Genomic DNA, 23,703 nt, shown 5'->3' with positions numbered 1-23,703 from the left:
CAGAAGAAAAGTAGAGTAAGTTGCTGCTTTGTAGGCCAACAGTACTTTTTCCCTAGTATGTTATTTATTTGGATCCTTTCCCGGTTTAGCAGCAGTTCCTCAGATAATTTCAACCTATCAAAATGGATAGAGTAAAAGTTCCCCTTAACACCATACCAGTTATTACTCAAAGAAGATGATTGTTTTAGACCAAAGTCAATTTCCTTGGGAAAATAATGAAAAACTGAGAATAGGCATCATGTAAACCTTAGTGGGAGAAATAACTAATACACTTTAAGAGAGTAAAGGGATTTACTTGCCACACAGCAAGGAAAGGAACTTTCTCAGCTCTGCTAGTCACTGTCCATGCATCCCTAAATTGTTACTTTTATTTTGTGCCAGTTATTCAATAAATACTGAATGTTTGCCATGTACCAGATAATTTTAAATTCTGGGAATTTAGTTGTGAACAGGTAAAGTCCCTATCCTCATGGAGCTTATGGTCTGACTAGAGAAGGCAAAACAGGTAAGTACATAATATATCAACTAGAGATGATCCTATGAAGTAAAATTAGAGAGCCCTGAGGGGGTAGAATATTGTACATACACACACATATAACATATGGTAGGTCATGGAAAACTGCTCCGATATGGTGACATGTGAGCAGAAACGAGAAAGAAGAGTAAGCCATTAGAGTATGTGAGGGATAAGCATTATGGGTAGAGGGAACTGCAAATATGGGAGATGTGCAAGGGAATGCTTAAGCATTTGAAGCACACTTCATGGTCAGTATTGCCTAGGGCAGAGTGACTAAAATGGAGAGGAGGAGATAAAGTCAGAGTGAGCCTGGTTGTGTATTGTTTCTGTTCAGGACTCAGTCCCCTTAATGGAGTAGACCACAGGGTAAATGAGAATCTTCTGCATTGGAGGAAAGTTTACTTTGACTTCTGGTGTAGGTTTAAAAAGTGTGAACCTGAGCTTCCAAGATTATTCTTGATCCTGTTCTTCTGTATATGTTAGGCAAAATGATGTCATTAATTTTTTTAAATAACTTTGGTATGAAAGTATTATGTGCTTGTGAAAATTTAAAACCCTTCAGGAAGGCTTGCAGTGTGTACTTTAAAAGTTCTTCACTAAATTCCCAGATATAAAACTACTGTTGGTAGTTTTTTGTGAATGTGTCTAATAAGTTTCTATATATATGCCTCTGTAAACACACATGTATATGTACATACATATACATTTCTTTTTTGTTATTCATGAAAGGGAAAATACAATGGTTGGTTTGACATCTTGGATATTTTACACTATTAGCACTTACAGGTCTGTCTGTTTAAAGGATACAGAGAATTTCATTATACTGATAGTTCATAAATTATTTAAATTGTCCCATATTAGTTGACATTTAGAGTGATTCCCATTTTTAGCTCTTTTTATCAGTACAGTAATGGATAGTCTTGTATGTGTGTATTTGGTGTCTTTCTAGGAAATCTGTAAGACAAATTTATAGAAGTGGAGTTGCTAGGTCAGTAGATCAACTAACATCTTTTAAACTTTTAATATAGACACATTAAATCATTTTAGTTTACATATTATAAAATAGGATCAGATTTTAATGATTTCCTCAGTAGTTAGAGAAGAATAATGTCTAAAAAGAAGGCTTGCTGTAGCTTTAACACTTTACTATTTTTTTTATTAAGGTATCATTGATATACACTCCTACGAAGGTTTCACATGAAAAACAATGTGGTTACTACCTTCAGCCATGTTATCAAGTCCCCTGCCCATACCCCATTGCACTCAGTGTCCATAAGTGTAGTAAGATGCCACAGAGTCACTACTTGTCTTCTCTGTGCTACACTGTTTTTCCCATGATCCCCCCACACACCATGTAACCCTTTACATTTTAAACGTGGTGTTTGATCACTGAGGGTAGTTTTTGTGTCTAAGGTAAATTGTATGGATCTCTAAAATTACATTTTTAATGATACAGTACTGGATAAATGACAGCCTTCATATCATATATTAATTCCTCTCTCCAACATTTGGACTATTTTTGCCCTTTAAAGCTGTATCAATAAATCATGTATAGTTTTTTAAATTCCAGTGTCTTCTTTATCCAAAATTAAATGTTTTTTTATATGAAAGAAAGGTGAAGGTTTTTGTAGACTTGCGGTTTAGCTTAGCTGACTTATCTTTTTACCTCATTAACATTGTCTCAACATCCCTCTCAGACTTAGGTGTTTTATAAACTTTTGGCTGAAGAGGTGTATAAAAAGGAAATAATGTTCAATTCCCTGTGTGTTTTCACAAAACCATGTGAAAAGTGGAAAAATGAAGAGATGCCCCTTTAGATAAAATGAGCTTTCTGTATTGTTATTCCTAACATTGTCCCCTCTTGAGATGGCCTTATGCTAACTAGTTAGCCTGTTAAAATTTTGATATAGTAGAAGCCTAAATCTTTAAGCAAAACCAGCCCCTCTGAAAAAAGAATGTTTAATCTGATTCAAAATTATCAAAATGTTTACTTTTATAGAATAGAAAAGGCTATTTTCTCCTTTGTAAGTTTCTTTTGATTATTGAAAGAAGTTCAGTTCATCTTGGAAAGTATTACATAATAGAAAGTACACTTATCATACATATAACTTGATAGTATAACATAGGATTGTTAAATTCCAGAAAATGTTCCTGCTTCTAATTTTGTGCCTTTATAGTAAATGTATGGCCTTATGACATTTTGGAATTTGAGAAATAACGTCAGAACAGAATGAACTGCAATTTATAGTGAACACACACAAGTGTGCTCAAAGATTGCCGGATCCATCCTAAGGAAGAAAAGAATTTATCACGGATACAAGTTAGGGCTCTAACAGCAATTGCCTTTGGTGGATTTGGTCTGTGATCTAGACATGTATTTGGTAAGATGATATAGCAAACTAACATGTTTGTCATAGAGAGAAATACTTGCTAAGCTTAAACGTTCTATCTTAAGATTAATTTTTTCCCTCCTTTAACAGGACACCTTACAGGAAAACATGAGAGACATTTCTCCATCTCAGGATGCCCGCTCTATCATAACCTCTCAGCTGATGAATGCAAGGTAATTGTACTCTCATTTAATTAGTATACTTATTGAGTGCTTACCATTTGCCAGGCACTTTGCTAAGCACTGGGGATACAGGGTGAATGAAATGGGCGAGGTCCTTGTCCTTACATTCAAGTGGAGGAGACATAATTTAAAAAATTGTGTTTTTTGAAAAACCAGTAGGACAAATAAAAGAATTATAGTATGTAATGAGTGCTCATTGATATTTCCCACTGATAATTGACTTCAAAGATTGCAGTGGACTTTTTCCATGAAGAAATAATTTGCATAAATATGTTATCTCAAATTTATGCATTAGGTTCTTTTATAGATCTGTGAAGACATTTTACTTTTTAATTGTTTTTGCATAATTCTTTTCCTTTTTCTCTATTTCTGCAGCATACTTTTCCTTTTGTTACCCTCATCCACACCGACTCTTGGGATAATGAATTTAGGAGTAGAGCCTAAGATCCTATTTTTTATGTTCCTGTATGGGTTGCTGCTACCAAGGATGGAATCAGAAAACTAATTATGGGGAAATGAGTTGAAAATGTTACAGATAAAATGGTTTGCTCAGGTAGTATTTGGACAGGTCATCCAAGCTAGTTAGACCAAAGTATTCATTGTTTTTGTGGTATTTTTGCTCACAAGGCCAGGCTCACAGGTTTATTCTTGTCTGAGCCAGTTTCGTCCTGAGAAAAATTAGATTCCTAGCCAACATTAATTCTCCTTGACTCAGGACTGTGTTCTCTTATTACGAGTAGACCACAGAATGGAAAGTTTCTTTATGTATTTAGTCTTTCATCAACGTAGTATACCTTTAGTACTTAGGTGGATTTTAAGGTCAAGGACTTTTCCTCTTATTTTTGCTCGTTCCAGATCACTTATTTAAACAAGGCAGTTTCTTCTACTCTGTATAAGCATAATTGGTAGGTCTTCCCAGTGTCTTCCCATTAGTCTGAGACCAGACCAAAACGGGAACAGCTCTGCCATCATCTGTATCAGAAGCTGACAAGGCATTAGGTCTTTCTTTCTCTGAAAATAACTGTGATCTCTTGTCTTTTGAGGGTTCTCTACCTCTTGTCTTTAACTACAATGATCTGATGCTGTGGATGGTTTTACATAAAAGTCTTCTAAGGTATAACTTTTAAAATTGTTGGCTTGTAGCAATATGAACACATTAACTTACACAACTTATTTTTTAAAAAGAAAAATAAAAATTCCAGTTTGGGGAAGGAAATTCTGCAGAAAGGAAAGCACTTTCTGAATTTTTCTGCTTTTGTGCTCTTCTTTACAAGGGGAATCAGGCTTGGCATAATCCATCTTTACTGCTGGAACATGTGCTTGGAGGATCAGTAGAATTTCTGAAAGATAGACATCTTTGTTAACTCAGAATCTCAAATGGAAAGATTAGACGAATTCCTCACATTTATTAAGAGCTCTAGAGTTTTTAAAATATTTGCATGTACATGATTGCTCTGAGTTTCCTGGTAGACAACTACCACTAGTGATTATTACCACTTTTATCCAGTCGCAGATGTCTGTGATTGTGTGCCAAACACTGTACAGGTACCTGAGGATTTTGTGAATGAGATAAAAGACTGTATTCAATGAGCTTATATTCTCATGCAGGAGGCAAAATCAACATTATAAGTTAAAAAGTAAATAACAGTTCCATGTAATGATAAATGCTGTAAGGAACAAAAAGACTAAAGATATTAAAGATAACTAAAGACAATGACTGTTTTGGGGGTGACGGGGGTATGGTGCTGCTTTTGGCATTGCTCTGAGACAGGGCTCACTGCAAAGAGGCAGTTGTGTCAAGATCTAGGAGATCAAAGCAGGATGAACAAGGGCAAAGGATAAACTGTTGGGTTTGAGTGACTGAAAGTAGGCTAGTGTGGCTGGAGCATGTGGAAGTCAAGGAAGCAGGATCTGGACCATGAAGGACCTGTAGACCTTGACATAAGGAGTATGTTGCTATTCCAGTGTCAGCGGGAAGCATTTGGAGGGCTTTAGCAGACGCATGATACAATTTCATAAACACTTTTTAAAAATCACATCTTGCTAGTATATTGAATGGACTGGAGGGGGCAAGTATTGGCATAGGGTAGACTAGTTGGAAGGCAGCTCTGAAGTAGGTGGTGGTCAGACTAGTGTTGCATCCATGGAGATAGTAGGAATTGATTGGATTCAGGATGTTTTGGAGAAGAGCAGCCTAATAGACTTGCTGATGGATTTGATGTGAGATGTGAGAGTAAGAGAAGAACAAGGATGACATTCAAGTTTTCGACCTGATCAGTTGTTTAGAAAATGTTGCTGCTTATTGATACAGGGAAGATTTGGGGAGGAGCAGATTTATGGGAGGATGTGAGTCATTGAGTTTTGACCATGCTGAGTTTTAGTGTTGAAATTGAAGAAGAGGTTGGATATGAGTTCTCACTTCCCAGAAGGTGAAACTGAAACTGTTGGAGAGCTCATGTGATTTGTCTAAGATCGTGACTACAGTGTTGTGTTTACCTGTAGACTTGACCTGAGGTATGTCTTTTCTTTGTACTTCTTCACTCTGTTCTTTTACTTGCTCACACTGTTTCTAATCCATTGTACAGTGGAAAGAGTTCAGGCTCATAACCATCAGACTTAAACTCAGCTATATCACCATTTAGCTGTAATTATTTCTCTGATTCACAGTTAATTGCTGAGAAAACAGAATATGAACCTTGCTTTATCTGTTCTTATAGAGACTGTGATGATTATACCTGGGAAGACCCTTTGAAAGTAAAAGTACAAGAAAAATTCAAGGGATTACTACTGTATTCTTATGCTTTAAGTAAACATAGTCTTAGAAGCAGGTGGATTTATTGACATTGTTGATGGTTGCAGGTGAGAGCACAGAGCCGGGATAAGCAGATAGAAGAAAGGATGCTGTCCCACAGGCAAGATGACAACAACAGGCATGCAACCAGGCACCAGGTATGGGCCTTGTTAAAGCTCTGGCCGTTCAGTTTGAGAGCTAAGTCTTGGATGTCCCTGATCCATAATGGTCTTTAGGTATATCCATGCCTCTTGTTTCCTTGGTGTGAGTAACTGGGCTTCAGTCATAAACTCAGAATCGTAAGTGTTTTCTAAGCAGTAAATTTTCGTGAAACGAACACTTCTACCTCATAAGTGAAGGACTCATACTACCTTTAGTAATAGCAGTAGTAATGTATGAATAGCAATCAAAGATCTGATTATTTGCGGGATTATAGTTGTAGTTATATTGCCTCATTTTGCCTCCAGTTTTTAACCCATTGTAATTTATCTTCAAACCCCTCCACTCTGCTGGTTTGTTCCCAAGGTATTGCCAGTGACTCGTGGCATTGGATATTCGCTGATTTACTTTTTCTCCTCTTTCTCTCTTCCCTTGGACTCTAAGATGCTGCTTTGCCCTAATCCTTCTGCCTCTCTAATATTCAAGCCTGTTGATTAAACACTTAATGCCTTGTTGCTCTCTGAGTGCCTTTGGTCTTTACTCTTGTTTTTCTGCCTACAACTCTGAACAGATACCGCGAAGAGATTGTATTTATCCTTCAAGGCCTTGTGCAACTCTGAGCTTTTGTAGGAATTCTTTCCAAATCTTCTCCTATCGTTAATGAATTTCTTCCTCATGTATTCCCGTTGTCATGTTCTCAGAATGTTAGTTTAGCCCTTGTCCCAAATGATGTGTACTGAGCTCATCATACGGATGTCTGTTTCTGTGGTTAGATTATAGGTGGCTAGCAGAGGAAGCATGATGAGGGAGAAGTTTGGCTTTGGAGTCTAGCAGATCTGGCTTTGAATACTGTAATTTGAATACTGTTATTCTAGCTGTGTGGTCTTGGGCAGGCCAGCTACTCCGTGAACTTCATTTCCTTGTTAATTAAAAGGAGTGAATAACACCCACCTGGCTGGATAGTTAGCTAAATTATGTATATCAAGTACGTATCCCCAGTGCTTGGCAGGTAATAAGCATTCTAAGTGGTAGCTACGCTTGTCTATCTTGGGTTCTATTCTTACCCAGTTCTTAAATTTTTATTCATTTTTGTGTCAAGACTTGAGAATAATAGTAAGCATTCAATAAATGCTTATTGAATTGAAATGATCTTTTATTCCTGTTGCTTTGGTGGACACTTACCTCCATAATCTGTCTTCTGCTTGGGTTAATATTAAGTGCATTACTGAACCTGTATTAACTGACTGTAAGGGTAGTGATCTGGGTGTTGAGGTAACCCAATTTGGAATTTTAAAGTTGCCATAGTGTTCACAGGGTGGTTGTAACATATCTGGCATTTTTTTTCTTCCTCATTTTTTTTTTGGTTACCTTCATTTTGAAATTTAATTGCATAATGAGTTTTATAGCTATCAATCTCAGTTTTCTCCATTTTCCTTGTAGGCACCAACAGAGAGGCAGCTTCGTTATAAGGAGAAGGTGGCAGAACTCAGGAAGAAAAGGAATTCTGGGCTGAGCAAAGAACAGAAAGAGAAATACATGGTGAGAAGTTGTTCAGTATTTAATTAGCATGCACACTTGATTCCTTTTGGTTTCTAAGCTTCTGCTTTTCAGATTTGCCATTTCTTATTCTCTACATGTATAAGGACACTTGCCTGGCCATTAGAGTTTACTAGAATCCTCTAAAACTCAGTTGTTAAGAGTGGAAACTGGAAGTCTATAAAAACAAAATACTGTAAGAATTTAGATTAAAAAAATACAATACTGTAGTTGCTTATAAACCTCACTTTAGTTTTAAAGGGTTAAATTTACCCCCTCGAACAAACACCATATCAGAGATGCCTGTATATAGGAAAAATACTCAAGCTAAGCAGTAGTGCACTTATTTTAATGGAAAAATAAAATTCCTTTGTAATAAAAAGTATTAATTGGGTGATAAGTGTTCTATAATCTTGTAATTTTTTTTTAGTATTAAAAGTAATGCACACTTATAACAAAAAACATGGAACAATTAAGAAAGTATACATAGAACAGTTAAAAGAAATAAACATCAGTCCTACTACCTAAAAATAACCACAGTTAGCATTTGGGGATATATTGTTCTAGCTTTTTACATAATGCCTTGTTTAGGTTAATTTGGATATTACTATAAGAACAGCTTTGAATTCTTTGTTTCAGTTAAATATTTTGAACTTTCATTTCATTAGAAATTCTTCAAAATTTTTAAATGTAAATCTTAAGTAAAGACTTATTTTATTATAAATGTGTTAATAAACACTATTGACAATACCAAAAAAATTACTGTCCAAGATATAAACAACTGTTAAAATTTTGGCATATGATGTCTGTCTTTTTCTTATGCTTATTTTTATTTTTTCATGGAGTTGATGTATTTGCTTATTTAGTCATTAGAATAGATTATTAAAAGTGTGATTTGTGAATACTTAGCATGGTTTCACTAAGACAAAATATGCCAAACTATGTATTTACTTTTTTGGTAGTCACCACTGTCTTGTAAATGATAAGTGTACAAATAAATGGAAATGTGCCAATGTGAGATGGGTGGTGGTTGTGGGGTGAATTTGTAACTAAACACCAGTATCAGATTATGTTGGGTTTGTAGAGGGAAGGCTCTGGTAGTGGGCTGTAGGGTGCAAGCTTGTATGAGTCCTTGTCCTGTTCAATGTTTTTATCTACAAATTGGGTAGAAGTGTAGGAATAACCTGATAATGGCGTTTATTGAGTGCTCGTTTGCTAGGCACTGTGGTTATGTCACTCCTGCAGTCTTTGTACAACCCTATATGTGGATGATGTTTCACTTATTTTTTTTTAGATGAGAAAACTGAAATTTAGATAGGTAATAGGTAATTTGCCCAGAAATTATACAGGTAGAAAGGTTGTCTAAAGTACAAGGTTCTGATGAAACTTATTTTACGAACATCTGCTTTTACATCCAGTAATTTGGGCTAGGTTATTTGGACCCAACCTGCCTGGTAAAAATGATGGATACAATTTTTTTCAAGCTTTAAGAGAAAAAGTTTATGAAACTAGAAGAAATAACATACTTAAAACCTGAATCTCTGATGACAGAGTCCAAATTCAAGAGACATACATCAAATGGGCCCAGGTTAACTTGAAGAATTTTAGTGAGGGTAACAGTACTGGTGAATGGTTTCTTCATATGCTAATAAATATGTGAAATCTATCATGTCCTTCCTGTAATGAGCCAGCCACTCCAGTTAACGACCATCATCTTCTAGTCTCTGGGTTGGAGGTGGAGACTAGGACAGAGTGGGAAGGGCTAGAACCAGAGGTTTAAAAGGGAAGTTACCTTTGTGGAATTTCCTGTGAAACGACAGAGTGATTGCCATGGTAAGATTTGATACTTAAAACTGTATCATTTTCATGCTTCTAATTTTCTGTGACTAGTCCCTCTTGTCCTTGCTCAATATTTAGTAAAACATTTTTTAAAGAGGCCAGACTGTTTTTTTGTATGCACTTGGGCTGGAGTTCAAAAGTGGGAGCATCCCACCTTTGGGTAGACAGGGTTAAAGTGGGTACAGCAATTCAAGTGAAAGAATTTATGAAGGGCTGCTTAGCCTAGCTGCCTCTTCCTACCGGCATGTTTCTTGCAGTCTAAAATCTTGGACTATAAGGCTTAGAGATTTTGTATTTTGCTTTTAAAAGGGGAGTATCCACCCAGTTTCTTTTCCAAATCTCAGATTTCTAAGAATTTGTAATGCCTTTGGGTTTGCTATTTATTGGTACTGTCATGCACATTTTCAGTGAGGCAATGGAAGCACAGAGTCTTGATTCTGGAGGTGCTTATTTAGAGATAGAAGAATGAAAAACTCCCCTTTGAAGTTGTAGGAGTATTTCCTTTCCTGATTCACTAGGGTGGATAGTGGGCGTCTTCTGGCGTTAATCTGTTGAATAGTACGTCTTGTGCTCAATCCCTAGTGCTAGTATATTGCAGGGCATATAGTAGGCATTAAATAAATAGCTTATCGTTGTGCTTGCCCTATGACTGGCATTGACTGAAATGAAATAGATGAAGTTCTCAGAAGCAGAGAGAAACATGCTCTGGTTGTTTTCCTAGGAACACAGACAGACCTATGGGAACACTCGGGAACCTCTCTTGGAAAACCTGACTAGCGAGTACGACTTGGATCTTTTCCGAAGAGCACAAGCCCGGGCTTCAGAGGATTTGGTGAGAAAACCTCCAAGCTCAGGACCACTGGGAAGGGTGCAGAGAACTTCGAAGGAAACGATTAGCAGTCAGTTTGATGGGAGTCAAAAGGGCCTTGCTGATTGAATCTCTTTTCCCTTCCCCCAGCTCTCCTTTATGGAGGCTGTTCTTCTTCCCATTCATATTTAAAATTAATTACCCTTCCTCGTTGTCCCGTGGTTTTTCCCTCTCCAACCCAACTCCTAGAAGGACCTGTTCGGTGCAGGTGTTGAGGCTAGGTAAAACAGTAGGCGCCCCTTTGTCTCAGTTGGGTAATTTGCAACTGAGAGCCTCTAGAACTTGGGAGGTCTACCTTCTCTCTGTGGTCCCCCACCCAAAGGAACTCGCCCTTGCTGGATTTCCTCAGCCCCTCAATACAGCTGTAAAAGAATAAAGAGAACATTGAAGAGGAGTAATGGAAAAGGCTGTAGTAGTCAGATATTTTAGAGTTAACCTTTGATGTTTTATATATCCTTATATTTTTGTATATTAAGGTGGTTTTCTGTTTGGGTTTTTTGTTTACTGGTAGTTCACACTGGGTATTCATATCCTAGGCAGAACTGTCAGCAATTTTACAGCTGAAAGGCCAGATCACAGAAGGGAGCAACATTATTAATCTGCGTTAACAGATTTAATGTGTTCAGGGAACTTAGTTTGTAAAGTGAATCTTACCTTCCTTTCTTTTTCTTTAATATTAAATACTTTATTTTAAAATCCTCACATGGCCTTGTTGAAAACATTTGGGAAGCAGGGTTTGACAGCTGCCCTTGGCTAGGATGGGCTGGCTGTGCCGTTTTTCCGATGCTCAGGAACCAAGCATATCCTAGGCCAGCCTTTCACAACTCCCCACCTGGTGGTTATGCTTAAAAATTACTCCTGTAGCCAGTTCATAGCCACTGAGTAGAGATAGATATCTAAAAATATTTTGTACTTACAGAGTTTAGATTCTAGAATTAACGTGTCGTCCATGTTTCAAAAATATTTTTAAAGAACCTAAATTGAGACAGTGACCATGTATATCCATGGATATATGTTGCACAGATCCACAAAGCTTTATAAAAGCTTCTGAAGATGAGTAGGGCACATTCTAAGTAATCTTCTGTTTAGCGTTAGAATACTTTGTAAAGGTAGGGAGTTTGCATTTGTGTTAGACTGCCTTTCATAATGCAGTTTGGTGCAGGCTAGTGAAAACAAAATTTTGCCAAAGATTGTTCTGATATACGAGAGGTCAGGCCCAGAGTGTGGTAGGGAGCCGAGAAAAGCTTTCTATGAAGACCTGTGCTCTAGGTGATATATACAGTAATTTTCCTAGAAGCCTTCCAGATTACACATGCCCAAGTAAGCCTTCTTTAGTGTAAATTTCTCATGAATTAGAAGCCAAATCTGTGTGATTTTTTTTTTCATAGCCTACTTTGACGACAGGCACACAAGTTTACTCTACAGGCTTTTGAAAACAAAGATGATCGATTCTAATCCTCCTTTGACTTGATTGATTCTTTACAATAGGAGAAGTTAAGGCTGCAAGGCCAGATCACAGAGGGGAGCAACATGATTAAAACAATTGCTTTTGGTCGTTATGAGCTTGATACTTGGTACCATTCTCCCTATCCTGAAGAATATGCACGACTGGGTCGTCTCTACATGTGTGAATTCTGTTTAAAATACATGAAGAGCCAAACAATTCTCCGCCGACACATGGTGAGTTGTCTGGGGTTCCATGACGGTGATGGTGATAAACAGTGGAATCTCTAGGTTTTGGCCTCTGTCTAAGCATCTCTATGATCTGCAGCAAGGGGATGAAGTCATAGGAAATTGAAATCATAATCTTTGTACAGGCTGGTGCGGAGTGGCGCTGAAAGCAGCTGCTGGCTCTTAGCTGCATCCTGTCATATACATCTTGTCTTGTTTTCTTTTGCTTCCTGCTCTTTTCCATTTCTTCCTTGGGATGTAAATTACCTCTGCTCACGGTATTTTTTTGTCTCAAACTAGATGAAAATAGACTTTGTTAGATGGGGCAGGGACATCGTGACTAGCCTTTGTATCCCTAGCAACTAACACAGGCAATAAATGACCAATAAATGTGTGTTGAATGAACACTTAAGGGAGATAAATGATTAAATTAACAAAATGGGTCCTTTGGTGCCTTCTTCTCAAGTTGTCTTATGCTTTCTGGTTTCTGAACATTCTTATTAAAATAGGAGTAAAAACTTGAATTTGATTTTATTGTTGACAGCTAGGCTTACTAAATATTTTGTAGCTTTAAGCCATTTTTCTTGCCCTACTTAGGGAATGAAAAGTCTCAAAGAGAATTTCTGCCAAAGAGAAGGGGTGGGGAAAGGGAAGGGGTAGAAGTCAGTCCTTTCTGACAGGGGAAACCTTTCTTTTTTCCTGTTTCTGTAGGTCACAACAGAATTTGGCTCCAAGGCCTTTTAGGGTGTCTTCTTCCTTCCCTTTCCCTTTATTTCCCAGATTTCCCATGGTTGCTGTCATTGTACTCTTCTCTGCAGTTCGGTGTTACCTCCCTTCTTGTGTTCCCAACTCTGGAGCACACAGTCCATAGCACTGTTGCCCAGAACCACTCCTGTGGATTAAGCCTTTCAGACTCCTGCACACTTGACTTGGGGTGGGGATAGAATGCTGAGGGGAGAGGTGACAGGTGGGGACACGAGTGCACAGGGAGGGATGGGATGGTGTCAGAAGGACTGGTCTCCATAATTGTGGATCATGGAGAGAAATCAAAACATGGTTTTGTTATGTGAAAGGAAGACTAGTATTCTTAATGATGTGAACTGCTATCCCTTTTTCTTCTATTTTGTTTCTACTTATTTAGTGACACTAACCAATAAAATAGTCAAAAATGGCAAGAAATAGTAGTAGGTGGAGAAAATGGAATATGGGTGAATCTGAGGGTCAAGTAAACATTTCAAATATTTGAGAGTCTGCTGTATTATGAATTACATAAATTGAATTTCAGGGAAAAAAACCTATTTTAATTTATACCTGCTCTGGTTCCTATTGCTTCAGGTGTGATCACTAAAATGGACTGCCTTTGGCCATGTGACCAACATCTTGGCTTCTGTTTCTAAAGAAATGATTGCTGTGTTAGTTGGGTTATTGTTGGAAAGAGCCAGCATGAGTAAAGGGTGGAGATAGGAGCAAATATAGGTGGAGCTTTCCTGAAGCAATTCCAGTTAATAAATATTTGGATCTACATGTGACAAATGGGACATGATTCTTGAGTTGACTGAAAGTCACAATAAAGTTTAATAAAAATTGCTCCATATAAATTTTCTTTTTAAATTATATTTTTAGGTAGATTTACATAAAAGTTTCAAGAATTCACCTATTTACAGCAATGGCTGACTGGCAACATTACATCTATTAGCAGTTGAGGGTGAGGAAAGGGATACCTTGTGCCCCCTTGTGGCCAAGTGCTCCCGAGCTTCCTGCTGCTCAACCAGGCTCTGCCTTGGCCTTTTTTTTTTAAGCTGCAAAAGATTTACTCTTATTTCCTTACATAACAAAGGGGGAACGCTGTTGTGGGGACATGGCATGGTTTTTATTGTTGTCTTTTTTCTAATCTGAACAAAGGAGAGTCATAACTGTTATAATGGTAAGGAGAAGTTTCTGGTAAAGGTGAGAGTGAAGTACTCCTACCTTTATTAAGCAGTGAAATATCCAAAGGCAGGAGTATTTTACTCTCACCTTTACCTAGCAACTCTAAGCTGCTGGGAATAAGCTGCTTAAGGATTTCCTGTTGCAAGGCATTTCATAATAAGGTTTTTTTTATTTATATGGCTTTTACATAGTAGATATTTTTAATCTCCTGGGTTGAAACAGTGCCAGCATATAATCCAGAAAACGTGTTCCAAACTGCTGTCAAAATACCGTAAGTATATTGCAGTGACTTTAGAAGACTAATTGTTCTGAAAACAAAAAATGGCTCTTTTGCTGTGTGTTCTCAAGTGTGTCCAACTGTCTGTCCTCTCAGCTAAATTTAACCTGTGATTCCTTGCCCTTTGGAGCAGCAGCCTCATTTGTAAGGTTTGTTTCCCTGATAGGAATTCCATTCTTTTGCAGGCCAAGTGTGTGTGGAAACACCCACCTGGTGATGAGATATATCGCAAAGGCTCAATCTCTGTGTTTGAAGTAGATGGCAAGAAAAACAAGGTAAAAAAGTGGTGTCATGAGAAAGGCGGGTGGTAGTGGTGTACGTTAATAGGTTTTAGAAGGAGCTTGTTTTGTCTCCATCTCACCTTGTAAAGAAGGTAGAACTTCTCTGTTAGCCAAAATATACAATTTCTGCTTTATTAACAATAATGGTATGATCTTTAATTTTAGGCCTTTATCAGATAAGTGTAGGAATCAGTGGCCCATGCACAAACTCTGTTTCTCTGCTTTCTCAGATCTACTGCCAAAACCTGTGCCTGTTGGCTAAGCTTTTTCTGGACCATAAGACATTATATTATGATGTGGAACCCTTCCTGTTCTATGTTATGACAGAAGCGGACAACACTGGCTGTCACCTGATTGGATATTTTTCCAAGGTCAGCAGGATCTGGAGATTAAGAAGTAAATGGCCAGAGCAGGTTGACTGACATTGGCATATGGGGACCCAAATCATTGACAGGAAGAGGCTGTACTGTGGGCAATGATGACAGCCCTTCCCTTTTGAAAAGGGGCGGGAGGGGGATGGTGGAATCTATGTATCAAAGATTGTTTAATGAAAATGTGCAATTCTTTGTTAAAAGCTGGTTTATTCATTTTTAGGCTTGTGGGTTGGAGCTGCCAGTAATTACTGGCCAGGGTCCTGCCTGCTAACCCATAAGCCTGCATCTTGTCATGAGGCCAACTCTCCTGGCTTTGCCTTCCTCTATGTTATTAGCTTAAAACCAAGAATATATTCCTTTTGCCTGGTTTTCTAGCTGGGCTCCTTCAGCGATAATGCCACTGTGCCTTTAAAGACCTAAGGCCAGATTTTGCTTATGACTTTTTAATACAACAACTTCATTGAAGGGTAATTTAGATACCATACAATTCACTCACTTATCATGTACAAGTCAGTGGTCTTAGTATAGTCAGAACTGTGCAACAAGTTCATAGTCATCATAAGCAATTTTCGTTACCCCAATAAGAAACCCTGTACCCATAAGCAGCATTCCCTGTTTCCACTCGGCACCCCTCCCAGCCCTTGTTGTCTCTATATCTTTACCTGTTGTGGACATTTTATATAAATGGAATCATAGAAAATGTGATTTGGTTGGTTTTTGACCCCCTTCCAGAATGGGGACTTACTGTTGGGATCCCTCTCTTCTCCAGGAGGCAGCCCCCTTTTGAAAATTTGCTTTTAAAGAGGGTTGCTTTAGATTGACTCAGCGTCCTGAACCTTCTGGCCCTGCTCTGTGACTGTAAAGAATCCAGAGTCAGTCCCTTAAAATGCAACTGGAGGTCTCAGAGGTAGGCAGACCCTGGAATTAATGTCCATCGTGCAGGGTGTGGACCTAACAGCTGTGAGCCTGGCAGCCACTCCCTAGAACTAATTAGCCAGCTGCTTTACAATGAAAAAGTGGAGAAAACCTGAACATTTTCAGTCAATGTTATTTTGTGTCTGGGACTGCTGATACCTTTGGTTTCAAACCCTCATGACCAGCTCATCTCTTTGCTCTTCTTGGTTTTAGGAAAAGAATTCATTCCTCAACTACAATGTATCCTGTATCCTCACCATGCCTCAGTACATGAGACAGGGCTATGGCAAGATGCTCATTGATTTCAGTAAGTGAAACTGCTAAGTCCTAAGCTCCACAAGGCAGGGGCCATTGTTGTTTGTCTTTATGTTGTATGGTCCCTACAATTTCTGGCATATGGTAGTAACTACTGAATGAAAAAGTGGAGAAAACCTGAACATTGTCAGTCAGTCTGATGAACACTGAATACTCAATAAATACATGACCTTGAGGTGGTACCGGATAGTAGGAGAAGTAGAGGATGGTAAAATAAGCTCTTTAGTTTACTTGATGACAAGTAAAATAAGTCCAGTTTGAGACTTACAAACAGCACATTACATGCATAAAGCTTCTGATCAGTTCCTAGATGTTAGGGATTTCAGTTTTGTAAGCACTTACCTAGAGTCCATCAATATACCTGATAGATGCTTTGGGCCTCATTAATTGCAGATTCTGTTTGGGGAATTTGTCTACTCTCTAGGATTGATTTATAACCCCAAAATCAATATTCTTGGCACTTTGTAGTCATTTGTGGACATGCACACAGCAGCAAAAAAGTAAGTCTCTGTATTCCCAGCTTAAGTCAAGCAAGCGAGTGCCTTCTTTCAGCTAAGTGTAAATAAGTGTCCTGTGGTCTGTGGTGTCCACATTTTTGTATTTCTGTGCTATTTGTTGTTGATTTTTATAAGTGGCCCCTAAGTGTAATGCTGAAAGGCTGTCTAGAAAGGCTGTCTTGCGACTTAAAGAGAAAACTTGTGTTGGGCGGTTGTTCATGAGTTCAGTGTTAGTGGATCAGCAATATAAAATAAGGTATTAAACAAACATATAAAAACAAGGGAAGTCATCTCAACAGAAACCTTACAGGCCAGAAGAGAATGGCATGATATATTTAATGCAATGAAAGAGAAGGGCCTTGAACCAAGAATACTGTATCCAGCACGACTATCATTTAAATATGAAGGAGGGATGAAACAATTCCCAGACAAGCAAAAGTTGAGGGAATTTGCCTCCCGCAAACCACCTCTGCAGGGTATTTTAGAGGGACTGCTCTAGATGGGAGCACTTCTAAGACTAAATAGATGTTACCAGAGAAAATAAAATCACAGCAAAGGAAGCAGACCAACCAAATACTAACTAAAGGCAAAAAATAAAATCAACTACCCCCAAAAGCAGGTAAAGGAAGCACAAAAGAGCACAGAATAAAACAACCAACATATAAAGAACGGAGGAGGATGAATAAGAAGGGAGAAAAATAAAGAATAACCAGACAGTGTTTAAAATAGCTCTATAAGTGAGTTAAGTTAGGCAGTAAGATACTAAAGAAGCTAACCTTGAACCTTTGGCAACCACGAATCTAAAGCCTGCAATGGCAATAAGTACATATCTTTCAATAATCACCCTAAATGTAAATGGACTGAATGCACCAATCAAAAGACACAGAATAATAGAATGGATAAAAAAGCAAGACCCATCTCTATGCTGCTTACAAGAGACTCACCTCAAACCCAAAGACTATAGGAATAAAGAAAGACTGAAGGAACAAAACAGCAGCAGAATCATAGAACCTAAGAATGGACTAACAGTTACCAAAGGGAAAGGGACTGGGGATAAAGGGAGGGAAGGGAGGGATAAGGGTGGAGAAAAAGAAAGGGGACATTACGATTAGCATGTATAATGTGGGGGGGCGCATGGGGAGGGCTGTGCAACACAGAGAAGACAAGTAGTGATTCTACAGCATCTTACTACACTGATGGACAGTGACTGTAATGGGGCTTGTAGGGGGGACTTGGTGAAGGGGGGACCCTAGTAAACATAATATTCTTCATGTAATTGTAGATTAATGACAACAAAATCAATTAATTAATTAATTAATTTGAAAAAAAGCAAGGGAAATCATTTAGTAATTGGTTGATGAAAATGTGACCAGAGGCTCCTAGGAACCTAACCCTGTAGTTTTTCCAAGGAGCAATAGTTCAGTGTTTTCAATGACTTTATAGACCATAACTACTATAAATAGTGAGAATCATGTATTTTATTCAATGCTAACTATATAACATAGTAGTCAAAGTTAGAATTCTTAGAACTAGTCTCCTAATCCTTAATTTTTTAAGCCACCTGGGAAGGAATGAATCAGGAAGTGGTGTAATATACTGAGAGTGGGGGTACTGTGTATCTTTGACTAGGTAATAGTATTTTATAAACTGGATTTTATGGAAATTTTGAAACATAAAGTAAAATAATTGTATAATAAAGCCCCTGTAATAATCACTATTTGTTTTTACCTATATTCTCACCCTCATTTTGATAATATCTCTAAAAAATAAGGTCTATTACACCTAAAAACAACTCAGAAAATCCCTCAATATCATAAATTATAGCATTCAAATTTCCATGATTTTGTTCTTTTTTTTGAAAGAAAATTATTTTTGGTAGGTGTGGCTTGTAAACAACTTTGAAAGCTCCCACTCTTAATCCCTTTCTTTTTTTCTTTGCTGTTTATTGGAGAAAACAGGTTGGTTTTCTGCATGAGTTTCCCAGAGTATAAATTGTGCTGGCTGCATCCCCATAGTGTGGAATGTTACATGTTTAGATGTTATAACTAGAGGCTCATGAGATTCAGGGGCCCCTCCCCCAACTACTTTATAGTAGTATTGAGATAATCTATTCCTAAAATTCAAAACATTTTGAAAAATATAAAAAGTTGCACAGTTGACCCTTGAACACAGGTTTGAACTGCCTGGGTCCACTTGGATGTGGGTCTTTTTCAATAAATACATTGGAAAAAATTTTTGGAGATTTGTGACAATTTGAGAAAACATTTTTTTATTGTAGGAATATAGTATACAATGCATATACAAAATATGTTTTCACCAAATATTATCAGTAAGGCTTCTGCTCAACCGGATTTAAGTTTCTGGGGAGTCATAAGTTGTATGCAGATTCTCTATTGTGCAGTGGGCCAACACCCCTAACCCCCTTGTATTGTTCTTGGGTCAGTTGTATAATGAAATGGTTTCCCATCTCTGTTCCCATCTACCCTTTCCCAACGTAGACATATAAATAATCAATGTTACTGTTTCTAGTGAAGCCTTCCAGAGTATTTTAATGTCTACTACAAGTAAATGCAAATACACATTCTTCCCCTTTCATTTACACGAAGGCAGCATACTATACAACAGCCACACAGTATTCCATTGAATGACTGAACCCTAATTGATATTCTAAAGCTGACTGTACTCCTTTAATCTTCCTTCATGTTGGCATATTGTTCTTTGCTATTAGGATAAGATACAAGGTCTGTATGTTTGTTCATGGCAGGTTATTTGCTTTCCAAAGTAGAAGAAAAAGTTGGCTCCCCAGAACGTCCACTCTCAGATCTGGGGCTCATAAGCTATCGCAGTTACTGGAAAGAAGTGCTTCTCCGTTACCTGCATAATTTCCAAGGCAAAGAAATTTCTATCAAAGGTTGGTTTTTGACTCTAGATGTTAACACCATTGAATATTCCAACTTTTCTACTTGGCCCTATTCATGCTTTGTAACCTGCAAAGATAATGCCCCATTCTGTGTTTCATCTGAATGTGAGAACAGAAGGCTCACTGAATTGAATATGGGCCACTGTAGAGACTCTCACTCAAAGGTTCCTAAAGATTCCAGAGCATTTGGCCCTTGAGAATGATTATATGACTTGGTTTTTCAAATCTGGGTCTACTAACACTTTAATTCTCAACAAGAGTCAAGAAAGAAGAAAAATTTAAATTTTTTTGGCACACACAGGAGCTTCTAAGATATCCATGTTTATTTATGCAAGGGTAGGAGAATTTAGTTTGGTTTGTCTTTGGCCTTGATTTCTGTAGAGGCCAAATCCCTTTTCTGTGTTTGGACTGGTCAAATGAATGCTTCCTAAAAGTTTTCTGAACATGCTGGGTTGAATATCAAAGATTCCAACCATTGGGAGTCCATTTGGATTTCCTGTAAGGGAAGGTGGGCCACAGTAGGGGGTTGGGAGTCTACACTTTGGCCAGTTTCTCAGTAACTCTTCTGTTCCAGAAATTAGCCAGGAGACAGCTGTGAATCCTGTGGACATTGTCAGTACTCTGCAAGCTCTTCAGATGCTCAAGTATTGGAAAGGAAAGCACCTAGTTTTAAAGAGACAGGTAAAGTTTCTGTCAGCTGCTTGTTCATTGCTGAATGCTCCTTGAGGTTTAGGAGAGCAAAATGGGGCCTTAACACCCAAAAGGTAGCCTTTCCTTTTGAAAGGAGTTCCTTTCACTTGGTCTCATTTCTTTAGCGTGCAGTCATGCCTTTGTTAGGCTTATCTCCTCCTTATCCTCATCTGAAGCTTAAGTAAGTTCCTGTCTCAGCTTTGGGTGACGCAAGCTAAGCAGCTCCAGTTAAGCAGCTTTTGTTTGGTACAGCACTTCTGTCTTTTGATGATTTTCTTAGATGGGAGAAAGTTGTCCATCTGTAGAGGAGAATCTTCATACATCCCAGGGTGCTCAGAAGTGCTTTTAAGTTCCTTTAACAAATGTCTTCTCAACTCCTAACCACTTATTAACAGTTTCTGTTAGTTGACTGATTATTCTCAGTTCTTACTGAGGACATTGTAGGAAGAAACAGATTAGATTGAAAAGCACTTTATAAATCAAAAGATAATTCTTTTTACACCTATTTTATACTTTAGTCTTTTATTGCACCTTGACAATTCTTTCTTTGCTGACCGTCATCTTGGAGTCCATGTATAAAGACATTTAGTTGAATGTCTGTAATAATTTTTACTATTGTTTTCCTCCAGGACCTGATTGATGAGTGGATAGCCAAAGAGGCCAAAAGATCCAACACCAATAAGACCATGGATCCAAGCTGTTTAAAATGGACCCCTCCCAAGGGTACTTAAAGGGACCTGGTACTCTGAGCCAGCAAACCCCAGCAGTAGGAATCTGTACCCTAGGGATCTGTCTGTCATTTCTGTTGCTCTTGTGATTGGCAAGTACAGTATCCTATGGGAAGGCCATCCCCTCAGGACTGTCCTGGCTCTGACCTTCATGTACACTGCAAACGCTGGTTCTGAGGAACTGTTGTTTCGGCCTCAGTGAGGTTGCCTGGATGGGACCTATAGTAGACTTGAGTGCAGGTCCCGTATAGCACTGGCCCAGGTGTTCTGTTTGGTACTGTACCTGTCCAGTCACTGGTTCTCTCCTCGTGTTCTCTAGCCCCATGAGGTTGTGTTGTGTCTCCTAGACTTTGTAATAGTGCTTCTTTCTGCCAGGTCACCAGACCTCCAAATACGGTTGCCACTACCAGGACCTTTGTAGTTGTTTCCTACATGTGCTTTTGGAGGGGCAGGGAAGAGGTCACACTCTGAGTGTGTGTGTACTGGGAGGGGCCAGTTCCCTTTGGATGTCATCTCACTTCACATTTTTTTCCTCCACTTCATTGAAAGACCAGTTTTTGATCAGTGTCAGGTTGACCAGAGCCAAATACTTATGAAAGTGCCCAGGCCCCGGGGATTAGTCTTGGTAATAGCACATAATCTGTCTGAATGAGGTGGAGAGAAGAATTACAAGGTTGTGATTGTGCGTTTTGATTTGGGTTCACCTGCGGGCAGTGGGCAGTGTCTTGGTGGAAGGAAATGAATTCTTTTTGTCTCACTAGAGAGTGCCCGATAGTAACCGTTTTCTTCTCTCCCAACTCCCTGCCCCTTTTTACATTTGCAGGTGCCAAAATAATTTCCAGTTCTCCCTTTCATGCTGCATGTTAACTGGTTAATAATACTGCAGAAACCTTTTCACCAGTACCAGTCTGATAGAACCCACCTATACCTCCACATAAGTTGCATTGATTTTTGTCTGAACCTCCTCAGAGAAGTAGAAAATGCTTGGAAATGACTTCTGTATCTCAGCCCATGACTCAGCAAGGCAGAACGGCCACCCCTGCCAAGGTTTGCTTCTCGTACCAGTGCCTCCCCCTCCCTGCAGGACTAACATGCTGCTGCCCTTCCGACAACTCCTCCTCCATTTCCTCTTTGGGATTTGCCACCATCCCCCTATCTCTAGTCACCTATTTTTGGTGGTGTTCAAGAGAAGGAAGAGATGCTCCCTCTAATTTCTCTCTGGCCCATTCTAACCTGCTATCTTGGGGCAGCTTTTGATGTATGACATGTCGCCCTTCCCAACGTGGTCTCCTACAGCACCGCTGTCTTCATGTGGAGCCCTCACCACAATCCCGACTCTGGTCATTTGTGCCTTTCTCTTGTCATCTCTGTACACTACTTATATTCACTGTGGGCTGGGGGGAGCTAATTTTAAGCATGTTAAGTGGCTGCTCCCTGCCAGTTTCAGTGTCACTGTTAAAATTTATCCAAAAGCAACTTCATTGGGGGTTTTCTTGAGGGGTGAAGGCCTTTTACAGAAGCCAGCCCTTCCCCACATGTGATAGAAGTGCTGTCCTAGAGCTACTCCTCAATAAAGCATGTTCTCTGCTCAAGTCTGTTTCACCTGGGGGCTCTCATTTATATCTGAAAATGGTGCAGCTGACTGCTACTCATAGTAAAGGCACTTGGGATTCATTTTCCCAGCAGTAATCTGACTGTTGAGGGATGGATGTAGTTTGTGACTGGAATTTTTTTCCCTCTGTAATGCAGGCTATCCATAGAGAAGTGTTCACACTGAACTTGTCTAGTTGGGGGGATAAATTCTCTCTGCCTCACTTTGGTTCCAGTTAATAGGGGAGCATAGCAGTGACTAATCATGACTCTTTATTCTTTCCTCAAGTTTATTTTCCTCTGATTCCAAGGGCAAAGGAACAGCAGGAAGTTAGGGTAGGTGTGGGTACAGTCTCTTTGTTGGAGTGATGAGAATGTTCCTTCTCATCTGCAAGCTCACGTGCCAGTGGTGATCAGTGCCCGCTCTAACCATTGACTCCTCAGGTTAAGATGACTTCTAAAAGTAGCTGTAGTGATTATCCAGTACAGGAAAAGGGAGGCCAGGCACTTACCTCTGTGGTGGCAAGGAGGAGGCTGGAAATTGTATCTGCTGGGGTAGTTTTGGTCTGTGGTCAATGGTAGTGAAAACCTATGCCAGTGGACAAACTTAGGGTCCTCCGTTGCAAGGTTAGAGTCCTTGTGTCACTTTGGGGTGGAGGGTGGGATGGAGAGAAGCTTAAGGTAATAAGACCTTTACACTCATCTTAGAATGACGTGTGCCAAAATCTCCCTGTTGTAGATATTTGCATCAAAGTGAAATTCTGTTCTCACATTTTGAAATAAAAGGAAGTAGGTAATGTGGACCATGAGAATGGAATGCCGAGAGGTCAAGGCAACAGAAGTTTTGTGCACAATCTGGATCCTAAGTCTCCACTGATTGTACCCCAGTAAAAATAAAAGGAAGATTTCTCTGGTTTAAATCTCTTCCAAGTCTGGGAGCAGAGTATTCACTGCCTTGGCGCCTTTGAATAAGACTCTATCTTCCCCTCTGACTCCTTTATATTCTCAAAAGAAGTTCAGCTCCTTAGGCTCCTTCATTAGGGGAGCAAAAGTCGAGTAATTCCTGAATCTAGCTTCTGAAACCCTCTAAATGGGAGCACTGCCCCATTTCCAGAAGAGAGCCCTGGCATGTGTAATAGCTTCCTGTTTGCTCAGCACTGTTCTGGGTACCCTCATACTGCCTCATTTGACCCTCATGTTAGCCCCTTGTGGTAGAAATCCATGTTGGTTTCAC

General features: G+C 39.0%; 1 protein-coding gene across 4 annotated transcripts in view; it reads left to right on the top strand.

Annotated features, from left to right (window-relative positions):
- KAT7 (lysine acetyltransferase 7) overlaps positions 1-23,404 on the top strand; it is a 30,772-nt gene extending 7,368 nt beyond the window's left edge. The window contains exons 5-16 of one of the 4 annotated variants that reach the window (XM_036999043.2): positions 2,998-3,080; positions 5,949-6,038; positions 7,480-7,578; positions 10,136-10,246; positions 11,771-11,962; positions 14,345-14,434; positions 14,671-14,811; positions 15,943-16,036; positions 19,306-19,452; positions 20,036-20,142; positions 20,781-20,874; positions 21,703-23,404. In XM_036999043.2, the coding sequence (XP_036854938.1) occupies positions 2,998-3,080; positions 5,949-6,038; positions 7,480-7,578; positions 10,136-10,246; positions 11,771-11,962; positions 14,345-14,434; positions 14,671-14,811; positions 15,943-16,036; positions 19,306-19,452; positions 20,036-20,142; positions 20,781-20,874; positions 21,703-21,746 (1,292 nt within the window). In that variant the 3' untranslated portion in view covers positions 21,747-23,404. Of the gene's footprint in view, positions 1-2,997; positions 3,081-5,948; positions 6,039-7,479; positions 7,579-10,135; positions 10,247-11,770; positions 11,963-14,344; positions 14,435-14,670; positions 14,812-15,942; positions 16,037-19,305; positions 19,453-20,035; positions 20,143-20,780 lie in introns of all 4 variants that reach the window. The other 3 variants (XM_036999045.2, XM_036999044.2, XM_036999046.2) reach the window with 3 other exon arrangements.
- The last annotated feature ends 299 nt before the right edge of the window (positions 23,405-23,703 follow it).

The sequence above is a fragment of the Manis javanica genome, chromosome 4 (genome assembly GCF_040802235.1).
Source record: "Manis javanica isolate MJ-LG chromosome 4, MJ_LKY, whole genome shotgun sequence".
Classification (NCBI taxonomy): Eukaryota; Metazoa; Chordata; class Mammalia; order Pholidota; family Manidae; genus Manis; species Manis javanica.
Note: the sequence above shows the minus strand (reverse complement) of the source record. Positions and strands in the feature narration are given on the sequence as shown.